General features: G+C 40.8%; 1 protein-coding gene across 13 annotated transcripts in view; it reads left to right on the top strand.

Moving 5' to 3' along the window:
* Positions 1-13,485, top strand: part of LOC105199486 (bone morphogenetic protein 1) — an 899,375-nt gene that overhangs the window by 163,086 nt on the left and 722,804 nt on the right. Inside the window, exon 1 of one of the 13 annotated variants that reach the window (XM_039450097.1) lies at positions 2,294-3,778. The exons of the other annotated variants lie outside the window; for them this stretch is intronic. Within the exon in view, the coding sequence (XP_039306031.1) occupies positions 3,732-3,778 (47 nt within the window). The 5' untranslated portion in view covers positions 2,294-3,731. Of the gene's footprint in view, positions 1-2,293; positions 3,779-13,485 lie in introns of those variants that run through there. 13 annotated transcript variants of the gene reach the window in all.

Here is a 13,485-nt window from a genome sequence, read left to right as displayed (position 1 = left end):
GAGCTGACTCTGCTGCGTTTTTTCCCAGCATATTAAGCGAAGGTTTAGCAAACGCTCGTCTTGCCAAGAAAAGGCGATAATGATGAACTGCTAATAAATGGACTCTCTCTCCGTCAGGAATGTTAAAGCTGATTTCATTTCCTCGTTTAAGGCCTGAGTCGCTTCCGGTTTTAGCAAGAGAGATATTCCGGAACCCAGGGCATTAAAGCAAGCGCTCTCTTGCGCTTGGGATAGAGTCTGATACTCATCCCTCTTAATCACTGCAGGTTTAAAAGCCGCCAAAAGCTCCTTATTGAACTTAGGCGGAGCCAGTGTCAGCAGGTTGTCTATTACCTCATATTTAGATAGCAATTTGGAACGGACCTTCTCACCTAGTCCTCGGCAGACCTCCTCCTGAAGCGACTGCAGTATCGCAGGGTTCTAGACGGATGGTGTAGTGGATGGCTGAAAACCTCCAAAAAGTTCCGAGGTTACCGCTTGAGAGTTCGAGGGAGGGGATGGTTCTGTCTCCTCTGTCACCAGTGGGTCTGAAAACTCTACGCTATAAACCCGCAATAAGAGCTTGTCTTGATTTTCCTGCGGCATTGGCGCTGTTTAACAGAAAAATTTTAAATAATTTTAGATAATTGGCGGAAGAAACCGTCGGTTATGTCCTTTTTTTGCCACAGAGTTTTTTCAGCAAGAGGAGAAGTTGCACTCACTCGATCGCTGCGATAAGTTGCTCGGAAAAAAGGGGGAGTCAACAAGAGGACATACCTGGTACGCTGCTCCGGTCGCTTTGAGCGACCGTCAGTTCTTCAACGCCATATTCTAAACTGGAGGGGGAGATCCCTGATGAGGCTGTCGGGATCTCGTGTCTCTGTACTGTCTCCTCTACCGATGACCTAACCTTAAAAGGCCGCTCGTGGGAACGCAGACCGCTGTTTTGTTCCGAACTAGACAGGAACTCGCAAAAAGAGTCCAAGAGCTCGATATCATCCTCTCTGGACATGTCTGGTTGATGAGTCTTTCGATGAGTGTCGGCCTCGAGAATCAGCGTCTCGCAATCGGTTTTGCGATCGGTCTCGTGATCGATCTCGCGATCACTCATATGAATAATCTCGTCGGTTTCTTCTATCGAAAACACTCTTGCAGGAAGTCTCACGGCCTCTAGAGCGTTTAGAACGTTTGTTTTTATTTTTATGCTTCGGCATAATTTCGCAAAGAGTCACATTATTGAAGGATACTGTTGTCTCCACAAGTAAACAGAACGCAATAAAATGGCGTCGCGCGGGATTTCACGACGGCCACGTCCGTCGGGGCGCGCGCCGAGAGATGGCACGCAAGGAAAGACACCGCGGGACGTTGTTTTTTTTGTGGTGCTTTCAAAACTGTTGTCGAAGCGTGTGCAAGCACACTACTACAGAGTATCTGTAGTAATCAATCTAGACGAGACGAGGGACGTAATCTCTAATCTCGTGCACACATGTTTCAAGGCGCGTGCAACGAGTCGAATGCATCAAGTGAGCTTGAATAGGTCATCAGCGAGCCAAGAGGACGCTATGATTCTTATTCGGTTTTGTGCATTTGTCAGTCTTTTGTTTAAGTAAACGAAATTAATTGCTTATACTTGGAATCGAACAAAGTATAATCTTGTTCGAGCAAAGAATCGGAGGTTTTACAATAAAAAAATAGCGTGGGTTGGAATAAAAATTATAAATTTATTTTAACATTAAAAACGAATACAAAATTATTACAAAAATTTTACAATTATAATTATAAAAAATTGATTATATGAAATCTTACACCTATCAATTATAAATTCTTGCATTTTAAAATTTAGTTGATTACAATCATCAAAGTTTTAAAAATATGTGTGTTTGTGTGTATGTGTGTGTGTATGCGTGTGTGTGTGTGTGTGTTTGTGTGTGTACTTTTATATAGAAGTCTATAGTGTACGTGTCATATAGGATAATTCAGAACAACCGTTCGTCTTTAAAATGTCGTATAGCTGAGTCAATTCTGAGACGATTTTTCTTTTGCCAAAATTGTGTGCGATGATTAATTTTTAAACTACAAGCAGCAATAGTTGGCGAATAACAGGCCACATACGGAAGGTCGCCAGGGGCGGCGCGCTCACCATCCGACGCGGGCGCTTACGTCGGGTACTAGCGGCGATCAGCTGATTGCTCTCTAATGACAAACGGTGTTCTGATACACATTTACATAAACCACGCACACACACACACACACACACACACACACACACACACACACACACACACACACGCGTAATCTGGATGTCTGCGTTTGTGCCCTGGAGACGCGTGCAATGCCATCTAGTGCAATGCCAAGCGATATCGGTGAGCGGCTGGATGCACTCGAACGCGCTAAGCTCAGCGACAAGCTCATCCTTTTTGATGTTAAGGAGCTTCCCTCTGAGGACACTCGCGCCGTCGTTAACGGCATTGCTTCTGCGCTAGGGGTCGTGGTCTTTTCTGGTGAGATTTCTGCATGCTTTCGGATTCCTTCTAAGAAGGATTGACCTATCATCGTCAAGCTTTCCTCGAATGAAGCACGTAACCAATGAATCGAACGAAAGAGGGCTAAGGGCGTCCTCGAGAGCGCGAAGGTGTCGGGGGAACTCTCCGGCTCCAGAATTAAAATCAACAAAAGGCTGACAACTGCTGCAAGGACAATCTTTAGCGAGGCAAGACGTGCGGTTTGTGGAGGCAGGCTGCATCGCGCCTGGGTTCGCATCAGCCTAATCTTTGTTAAGCGTCACACTGACTCTTCACCTATTAGGGTTCAACACCGAGAGCATCTTGACAGCCTCACGGCTGGCCTCCCGCTTTCGGTTGTCACATCGAGCGCCGGGACATCGGCGACCTCCTCTTTGGTGTCCTGTCTTTAGGGGGCGCCACCCGTTAAACCTCGTGCGTCTCTGGCTGCTTTCGGCGGTGCGTCTGGGGCCGACAGTAGAGCTGTCACTCGGCCCCCTGCGCGCAAGGCTTGACTTTCGTTGACTGCCTCGACCGTCGGTTCGCTCCGGCTCTGCTATGTCAACTGCCAATCTCTTCTCCTCCTTCAGCAAATTTCGGGACTATTTCTCTTGCAATATCTTTGGCGTAATTGCTATGTCGGAGACGTGGCTCAAGCCCTCCGTGCTAAATGATCTTGTTTGCCTCCCTGGATACTCGCTTTTGCGCGTTGACAGGGAAGGCAAAGGGGGAGGAGAGATTGGCGTTTACGTATACGACGTGCTCTTCGTGGGCGTGCTTGCCTCTTCACCCGTGCGCTACTGCGATCAGCCCGAATACTTGCTTGTACGCGTTTCGGCTGCTGGACAGAGGCCGTTCTTGTTGGCGATAATCGGCCACCTAAACTGGGCTACTTAATCAATTTTCAGCAGGAATTTAAAAAGTTTCTTCTCTCTTTTCCTGTTGCGCTTGTTGTCGGCGACTTTAACATCGACCTTAATCGGCAATCTTTTGACGCAATTTTGTTATGCAACTTCTGTAAGAGCAATCACCGCTATATTGTTCCGTTTGCTGATACCACACCACCACATCGCATTCATGAATAGACCATTGCTTTGCTAGTAACCGGTCTTTTATCCTGTCTCACTTTTAATCTGCTTTTTTTTTTCTTTTGTCATAATTTCATCGGAGTTACTCTCGACTGCAACTTCAATCGATCGTATGCGGACAAGCTGCAGGTCTATTTAGATTTTTCTCCTGCGGATCTTGGAAATGCGTTTGAGAGGATCAAGAAAAACATCTTTACAATTGAGCAATTGGTTTGTACTAATCGGCTTACTTTGAATGCTAGAAAAACCAAAGCCATTCTCTTGGTTAGTGCTCGTTATGTCAACAACATTCTAGCAAACAATGACATCTCTTTCAAACTTAACGGCACTCCCATCGAAGTTACCAATCAGGTAGTCAACCTTGGTCTGACTCTTATCAGTACGCTCAGGTGAAACACGCAAGTCAAATCCGTTTCACAGAGAGTAAATAGCATCTTGTGGCGCCTTAAGTATTATAGACACTGCTTTTTGCGTTCTCTGCGCACTTGCCTGGTGTCCTTTATGATCTTCCCCTACTTTGATTATTGCTCCGCTTTACCTTTTTATTCCCACGTTTTACCTTTTTATTCCCAACTTGGATGGTTGCAGGCGGATGAAAAAAGATTTTATCTTCTTGGTTGCCTCATCTTCGCGATCCTTCACACAGGTGTACCTTCTTATCTAGCTTCCAAGCAATCACCGTGTCCCAGGTTCAGGACTGCTCCCAGAGCCTTTCCTCTGGACCTCGCTGTCCCTACATGTTGCACTTTCAATAACCAGCGTTCCTTTGCCGCATTTGCGCTTACGTTTTGGATTTGCTCGGGTCTTTCAAACGTCGCCTTCACCAACATTTACGGCAATGGGAGGCTGCTCAAACTCCTAGCTGACTCAGTCTGCTCTTTTACTTGAGCATTGGAATGTACATATGTTTATCTTTATTCTAATTTTTTCTTATTCTTCTTTTTTTTGCTTATTTTTCTCTCGCTTAGATTATTTTATTATGTTATTACATACATATATGCATGCATGCGCTTACCATTATTTTTGCACTTATTTTTATTTTTCTTTTGCATGTTTTCCCTTATCACTATATTGCTATATTAATATATCACGTTTATTTTATTTGCAAAAGCATGGCTTCCGTTGTTTACTTTTATTTTTTATTATGTATTTCTAATCTTTTTTGTTTACTCTATACTTTGTTATTTACATTTTTATTTTTGTTATTAGTTAATAAGTTTATATTTTCTTATTATTATATTACTTTGTTATTTCTGTCTGTTATTAGACTGTAAGATTACATGGTATTCCTCACCGTGCCTAACTCTGTACTTGGTTGTCTTTAGAGGGCTTGCCCTAAGGCAGAAATAAAGCTTATTTATTCATTCATTCCCTCTCTTTCCCTCTGTCTTTTCCTCCCTCCCTTACACACACACGCGCGCGCGCGCGCGCACACACACACACACGCACACACACACGCACACACACACGCGTACACGCGCACACACGCACGCGCGCACGCGCGCGCATACACACACATATTCACCTTGTAGTGAATCGATGCTTTCACACTGTTGTAGCTTGATGGATGAAAAATTTCACAATTGTCGATAAGTCACAAGATCACACGTCACGTTCCCATGACTTATACCAAATAATAGTGACAATTTATTTTTGTTCATAAATGTGTCACGTATCATACGTTTTCAGATTTACTCACGCACTTGAGGCATTTACGAACAAAATTATTTCTATGACTATTAATCACTACCGTTTAATTATTTGCCGACCGTTTATTTATTGGCTTGAAATTACTTTAAGAGGGAAACATGTTACACAGCACACATTTACTCGACGCGGAAACTATTTGACCACAATAATTGCACAGGTTAGGTTACAATGAATAGCACGAGCTCGCTGGGTCCCAGTAACACTTGATTTATCGATTTGATACAAATTACCTTAGATCGTTAAGTAATACTGCTATTAGGATCCGGCACTTCTTTACTGTACGTATCAATGAGTGAGTTCAAACAGACAAAGCGGCTGAGTCTGCTCGCCAGGCGATTTAAAGGTGCAGGTACATGCAAGCGTTGAGCGTCAACAGCAGACTTTGTTGATTGACTGCTGATTGACGCTCGACGCTCAACGTTTGGCATGTAATGGGATTGGATCTACAGGTAAAAATAAATCACGTTAATTTAAATAATCCGCGAGCAGATTTAGCCGCTGTGTTCCAAATGCCGGACCGTTTACTGGGGCAGAGGAGGGTCCCCCTACGTTCTTGCCATTCCCTACTTCATGTATAGTGGGGAGTAGTCTTTTATCCTTCATTCCTCTTCTTTGTCGGCGAGCGAATTCGCGAGGTCTTCCCCGTCAACATCCGTGGGGAAGCCACTTGTCATCGTTGTCGCCGTCGTTGTTGGCGGAATATTGATAAGATCATCTCGCCACCTCTCTATGGCCTGCCGATGAGCTAGTCCCCTTTGTAGCGTCACAGACTCGGGGTTGGTTGTGCCCCCTTTGAAGGCGGGTGGTTTTTATCCAGGTATATACTTTAGCCTGGGTGTCAACTCTCCGCCGGGGGGACACCCGCCAGGATGGCCGCCACACTGGAAACGGCGCAATAAGCACGCTCTATTCTCAAGGCCAGACGCCTTTGCACAGTGTGAAAGTTCTTCTTAATACGGTGGCTGGCCAACGCCACACCAGACCGGGGCACCATACAGTGCCTCGGACATGACGACATGTTGGTAAACGCGCCTCGCACCGGCACCCGAATACCAAAGGTTAAATATTAGTCCTGTAAGGGCGTCAGCCCTTTTGCGTAAGGTTAATTTGTCGAAATGTTTGACAAAGCCTTAGCGACTGTTCAACAACCTCAAGTATTTCAGGGTTCTCTCCACCTGGATTTGTGCATTGTCCACTAGAATGGTTGCTTGAGGGGGAGAGCTCTAGCAGAGCTGTCGTGAAAAAAAGACAGTTTTTGTTTTCTCTGGTGCCACCCTCAGGCCCAGCCCTTTAATCGAGCCAACGACACAGGCCACTGCCCAATTGCCGTTAGTAACGGCTCTTTTCTAAGAAATCCCCCTGGCCACCACTAGTGTATCCGCGTAGCACACAGTGTAGCAGCCAGGAGGCAAGGCCTTGCGAAGCACGACATTGTACGCGACGTTTCGTAACAAGAGGTTTAAAACGGACCTTTTTGAAATGCTACACGTCACGTCCTTCCTTTTACTGGAATCCCACTTTGTCGTAGAACTCCAGCTTTCTGTCCCGGAAGTAGTCTCTGACAATGGCAACAAGGTAGGGCGGCAGGAGATGGTATTCACTTAGCGCCGCCACTACCCTGCCCCACGGGATGCTATTAAAGACGTTGGCGATATCCAAAGATATTGCCAACGCCACCCCCCCCGTCCATCCCTCGTGATGGACTTCGAGAGGGACCGAACGTGCTTGATGGCATTGATTGCCGATCTCTTTTCCCCAAAGCCATACTGACCGGGGACAGATTGAGACCGTTCCGGGACAGGTGTCGAACGATGCGGTTGGCAATGATCCGTTCAAAGATCTTGCCCACATCGTCCAGCAGGCATATCAGCCTATATGCGGAGGGACTCTCCGAGGGTTTGCTCTCCTTCCTTAAGAGAATAAGTTTGGCCGTTTTCCACCTCTTGGAAAAGGTTCCTTCTATTACATAATCGGTAAGGATCTTTTTGAGAGTCCTACTAATTGTCAGGGTCACCCTGACCCAGACCTTGCCGAAAATGGCCTCCAGAACCTGAGTACCAGCTGGCGGGTTTGAGGCAAGATTATTTTGCCGTACTTCAATCACCCGCCGACGAGTTTTCTCCCTCGTCAGTGCCACAGGTCTGGGGTGCAGACTGCAGTAACTGTATCCCACCGCAGGCGGATGGCTTTTACATCTAAAATATATGACCTACTAAAAATTCCCAAGAAGACATTTTATTCAAAATTATAGTTTCCTCTACTAATACTGCTTTTTACCCATTGCCTACTTTTCTAAAATAAGATTGTAGCCAATAATTTAGATCAAAATTTCAAATGCATTAAAAACAGTTTAGATTTGGTAAAGTTTTTTTCGGGAGAAATATTAAATAAAAATGATATTTTAATTTCTTTAAACGCAACATCTCTGTTTGCATAGACTTTTCTAGATCTTTCAATAGAAAATATCAACATTAAATGCCGGTAGATGAATTTATTTTTAGTTGTTAAGTTTATATTAGTATAAACAAAATATAAAATTGAACAGAAAGTTAATAAATCATTAAAAATTTACTCATATAACCGCCACCTGAAATTAACTATATCTTAATACAGAAATTGTGTAGTTTGTACGTACAAAATGAGAATAAAGCACCCTTCAGAAAACATTCACGAATAACACTGACTGTGTGAGATTACGACTGAACGCTTAACAAAAAAGATATGCTAATATGCTTTTATTGCATGCATATTTTGCTCAGCGCAACTGTCTTAAACAGAGCAATAATGGTGTTCAACAGTAGTTGATAGGTCTTTCCGCAGATGGCAATATAATCGAAGCACAAAAACAGATCTATGCGTTGGACAAAGAGTGATAGCTTGGTCTCTCTCGAAAAATAATCTACAGTACCGACGTTGAGGAAGTTCTTCTGTTATTTTAGCATCTTTTTAAGTATTTAACAAGGAGAGGGCAAAAATTGTAAGATGCCAAAAAAGATGAATCATAGTTCATTCAAAAGAGAAGAAAAAGTATATTAAAAATGTGAAAGGGTTAGCGTGAATGGACTTTACTTTCTAAAAAAATTGTTATTAAAGTTTAACATTGGGGCGTTTGTATGTACTAGAATCTTGAACCACCATACAAGAGCGCGTCGTGGCTGAAAAAGCTAAGTGCTAGCATTAAAGTTTTTCCTCCGCGGCAGACCGAGTTCAAATCTCCGCAGCATCAAGTTTTTGTTAAAACTTTTGCTATTATATTTTATAATTGCATTATCTTTACTACTTTTTAAATTAATAATAATGTACTTACATATAATAATAAAATTAAGCGATTTTTTATTAATAAAAAATTAATAAAAATATTTAATAATTTATTTATTATAATAAAATTATTTATAAAGGTAAATAATTAATTGTAAAAAATAATACACTTTGAGAGTTTCTACAATATCATAAATTATAAAACGTTATAAATTATAAAAAGTTATAAATTATAAAATGTTATAAATTACAAGACGTCATAAATTAAAGTGTATTATTTTTCTAAATAAATCAGCTCGTTGAGGCCTAATTATTTACTTTAATAAATAATTTTATTATAATAAATACACTATTCAAAAGAAATAGGGAACACTTTCCAGACACCAAAAATTAGGCTATTTTCAAGTGGCTGTAACTTGGCGAAAAATCATCGTAGATAAAAAATAAAGAAAGCATTTTAAAGCTCGAAGTTTCAACTTTAACGCTGTATCAACAAATTTTCAAAGTTCTTTTAACTTCCTTGTCTCATGCAGTAAAGAAACACACCTTGTTTTGTTCCTTAAAATTTCGTATCTTTAACACTTTGCAGACAAATGAATTTTTTTTGAACAATTCAAGTAAAACTTCATAAACTACAACATTTTGCCTACAAAATGCTTTTTTTAAAATTTCTTTATGATTTTTTTTTTTTTTTTTGACTGAGTTACGTAACTTTGAAGCTGCATTTTTTACAAATGATGTCCGTACTCCGTGAAAAATCATCATAAACAAAAAATTGAAGAAGCATTTTAAAGTTCGATTTTTATTATCATATCGTTTTCAACGCACCAAAATACAGTAGTATACTAATTTGGAGTCAAATCGGAGGGTTTACTTTTTCGGAACTTTATTCTTTTGTCTAACGGCTGTTTATCGTCCGGATGCGTTGCATGCACTTTCGTGAAAAAATTTTTAAATATAGTGATATTAGTTTTTGTAGCAACTCGCGTCTTAATTAGAGTCTCCTTGTTTTTTATCTTATTATTTATCAAACAATTGACGAATCAATTCACGAACTGGCATGCAATTTATCTATTATTTTGGCTATTCTAAATTCAAGGTGCGAAAGTAAGGGGGCGGGAAGGAAATAAGATATGGCTCACTTAGCTGAATTTCCTTGCGTAAGTCCTTTTTCTTCCGGTACAACAGTTCCGTTCTTAGCACGTTCGGCTTAACCTTTCGAACTAGACGATTTTCGATCTTGTGCGCGAATTTCGCGGCTTTTTCTCGGTCGCTCCTCAGTGTTTGTAATTCCACTCGTCAATTCGTCTTTTAGTACTCGTTGCTAGTTTCTTGCTTCGTCGGTAAGTCAATTGTGTTTGCTGCTATCCGAACGTAGTGTCTCTGTATTATCCTTGTAAGGATGCACTGTGCTCTTGTTGCTGTGGCCAAGTACAAGAGTTTTCGATATCATAGCGGCGCCCCACAGAAGCGCTACGTGCTTACGGCTTCAATCCGACCATCGATTTCTTGTTAATAGATCAGCGAGTTTATTTACTTATCTTTTTCGTGTTTACTGAGTTGCTTATAATTCGGCTCGAAGGACCATATTGAGTGTCGCTTAGGCTACGGCACACTGAACAAAAATATCCCGAATTCAAAAAAATTTTATCTGATTCAAAAACATAATTTTATTAAATACTTGTAAAGGAATTTTTTATTTAAATTAAATATGTTTAAATTATAAAAATATACCGTAAAAGCAAAGACGTGATTTTGTTTGCGAATAATTATATTTAATTTAAAAAAATGTTTTTTTAATTGAACAATCTTTAAAAGTACTAAGAAATAAACAGATTTTATAGAGAGATATATTATATTTGTGAAGAAATAATTATTCTTCAAGTAAATTAAAGACATTCTACATAGAGAAAACGATTTCTTCAAACTTAATAAATTTTATTGCATCTAAATAAATTTATTATTTGGAATGGTCTAAACAGTGTTTGAATCAATAAGTACGATTACTTGAATTTGAAACAATATATATCTTCGCTTTAAATAAATTATTTTTTTAAAAGCAACAAAATATGTAAGGTACTTGAGCCGAATAAGACCCAGTACTAAATAAGGCCCACTTTTAAATTTAGCGTTAAAAACCCACTTTATGTTTGAAATATATGCTTAAAAGATATGTCATAAGAAGCAGATAAAAACTGAACAGGAAATTAATACCACTGGCAACACGTTTATTCGGTGCAACAAAAGCTTGTAACAAAGTGGATAAATCAGTTTTTATAAAAATGTGTTGTAAATTTAATAAATATACATTATTTTATGGTTTATTACAATATATTATAATATTATTCAACTTTCTAACTATAGGAAAAAACAAATATATATATATATCAATTTTTTGGAATAAATATACTTTTTTATAAATAATGTATTAATAAATAAGGCCCACTTGTACATTAATTGTTATAACCATTGTCATTTGTTTATTATGTATGTGGCTTGCAACAGAGAATAACGATTTTCAATGATATTAACTTTCCATAAGCTAAAATTGTACTAAAATAGCCAGAATTTCTTATAGTTAAAATATTAATTATAGACAAAATTAAAAATAATTGTGGTGTTTTATTAGTATAATAGATTTTAAAGGATTTCGTATTTGTGATTAATAATCATTTTAACGGTGAGTTGGAAAATAATATTTAATTCCTTTGTTACTTTTAATTTATTTTTAATTCGGGCCTTATTAACAACACAAGAATTTAATAAGGCCTAATGTCCGAGTTTAAAAACATTTTTTTTTTGTTTACTTATAAATGTTTTGTAGTAGTAGTAGGTACTTTATTCCTTGCGGAGTACATTGCGGACTTCCGCTCAGCTTACATAGTTTCAACCTTTTTATTCATTGCTTCTTTTACAACACACGAGAGAGAGAGAGAGAAAAATCACTCATCCATCCACACCTCCACACTCATTCTTTGGACTTCCGTTTCCGCCGCTTTCTTCCACCCTTTCCTCTCTTCCTTCTACACTCTCATTCATACCCAGCCACCCTCCTCCCTCCCGCAACTCCTCCAATTTTCTCATCCAAACTTCTCTCTCCCCCCTCTCACCTAAAACCTCTCCTACCATCTCCTGCCATCCCTTCTCCATCCCCCAATCCGTGCATTCCTCCCATATATGCTCCCACGTTTCCTCTCCCCATCCACATATCCTACACTTTCTTTTCTCTTTCTCTTCCCAGTATCTACCTCCTCTCATACCATCTCCTAACCCAAACCTCGCAATCCTTTTCCATCTTTCCTCTTTCCAATCCCTCTTCAAGTACTCCGGCACTCCCTTTCCCTTCACTCTGCTGTACCATCTGTTGAACTTCGAGCTCCTAATTTTTTCCCACCTTTCCTCTTCCTGCCGCCTCCTCTCTCTTGCCACCACCTCTTCCCCCCTTAACCCTCCCTCTTCTCTCAACTTTTCTATCTCCTTGATGTTCCAGCTCTTTTCTTCATAGAAACTTCTTCTTTCTTCCTCCCATTTTCCCATCACCTTTCCCTCCTTCGCTCTACCTCTTATCTCCTCCCAACACAACCTTGCCAACTCCCCCCCTCCTCCTTCTCCCAGTTTCTTTTCATAACCCCACCTCATTCCTGCCCTTCCCCTTAATTTTTCCCTCTGCATCTCCTCCCTTACCATGTACCCCGGTGTGTACCTTCCCACCCCTATTACCCATTTCAAGTACCTGTCCTGCATCCTCTCTACCTTTTCCCTTTCTTTCCACCCCCAAATTTCTGCCACATAGCTAACCACCGTCCATACCAACCTATCAAATAACCACATCCTTCTAGCCCAGTTCTTTCCAAATTTCCTTTTCCCTATTCCCCATACTTCTCTCATCACCACCGCTCCTTTTTTGACTCTCTCCTCTATATGTTTTTTCTGTCCCCCATTTGCCATCATCATGTAGCCCAAATATTTATACCTTTTCACTTCCTCTATTTCATTTCCTTTCCATTTCCATATTATCTTTTTCTGTCTCCCACCCCCTCTTCTACACCTCAACACTTTTGTCTTCTCCACATTTACTTCTAATCTTTTCTGTTCTACATATTCTTCTAATGTTTTTATTAACCCTTTCATCCCTGCTTCATCCTCTGCCATTACCGCCACATCATCCGCATACGCCAGGGAATAAATTTTTCTTCCTTTCACCTTTACTCCCCCCCATTCTCCCTTCTCCAATTCCTCATCCAAATCCGCTAGTAGTAGCGTGAACATGCATGGGCTCAACGGACATCCCTGTCTCACTCCTCTATTTGTTCAAAAGTTTCCCCCTCTCTTTCCCCCACCCTTACTCTACTTATTGTTTCCTCCAAAACTTCCTCACACCTCACCACCAGACTCTCTCTCACTCCTTTTCTCCTCATTGTCTGTACCAGTATCTCCCTATCCACCGAGTCAAACGCTGCTTTCATATCCACGAACATAACTACTATTTTGCCTTTTGCTTCCGCTATTTTCTTATTTATTAAATAATTTAATACGTATATGTGATCTATCGTTCCTACCCCTCTCCTAAACCCCGTTTGACTCGGTGGTAATATCCCTTTATTTTCTACTTCTTCCCTCAATCTCTCCGCCAAAACCGCCGCGTACACTTTATACGCCGTTTGCGTAAGCGTAACCCCCCTATAGTCTTCTACCTTTTCCCCCTCCCCCTTTTTCACTATCGGTACCACTATCCCTTCTCTCCAATCTTCCGGCCATCCCTCTCCCTTCCACACTCTATTACATATCTCCCACAGCCATTCCCTTATTTCTTTTCCCCCATATGTCCATACTTCATTCGTAATCCCATCCCCTCCTGCCGCTTTTCCGTCCCTCAATCTCCTTATCGCCCTACCAATTTCCTCTCTACTAATCTCTTCTTCCTCCTCTACCCCTCTCCCCATTACCTC

The sequence above is a fragment of the Solenopsis invicta genome, chromosome 5 (assembly GCF_016802725.1).
Source record: "Solenopsis invicta isolate M01_SB chromosome 5, UNIL_Sinv_3.0, whole genome shotgun sequence".
Lineage (NCBI taxonomy): Eukaryota > Metazoa > Arthropoda > Insecta > Hymenoptera > Formicidae > Solenopsis > Solenopsis invicta.
The sequence above is the reverse complement of the archived record's forward strand: the minus strand, read 5'-3'. Positions and strand labels throughout refer to the sequence as shown.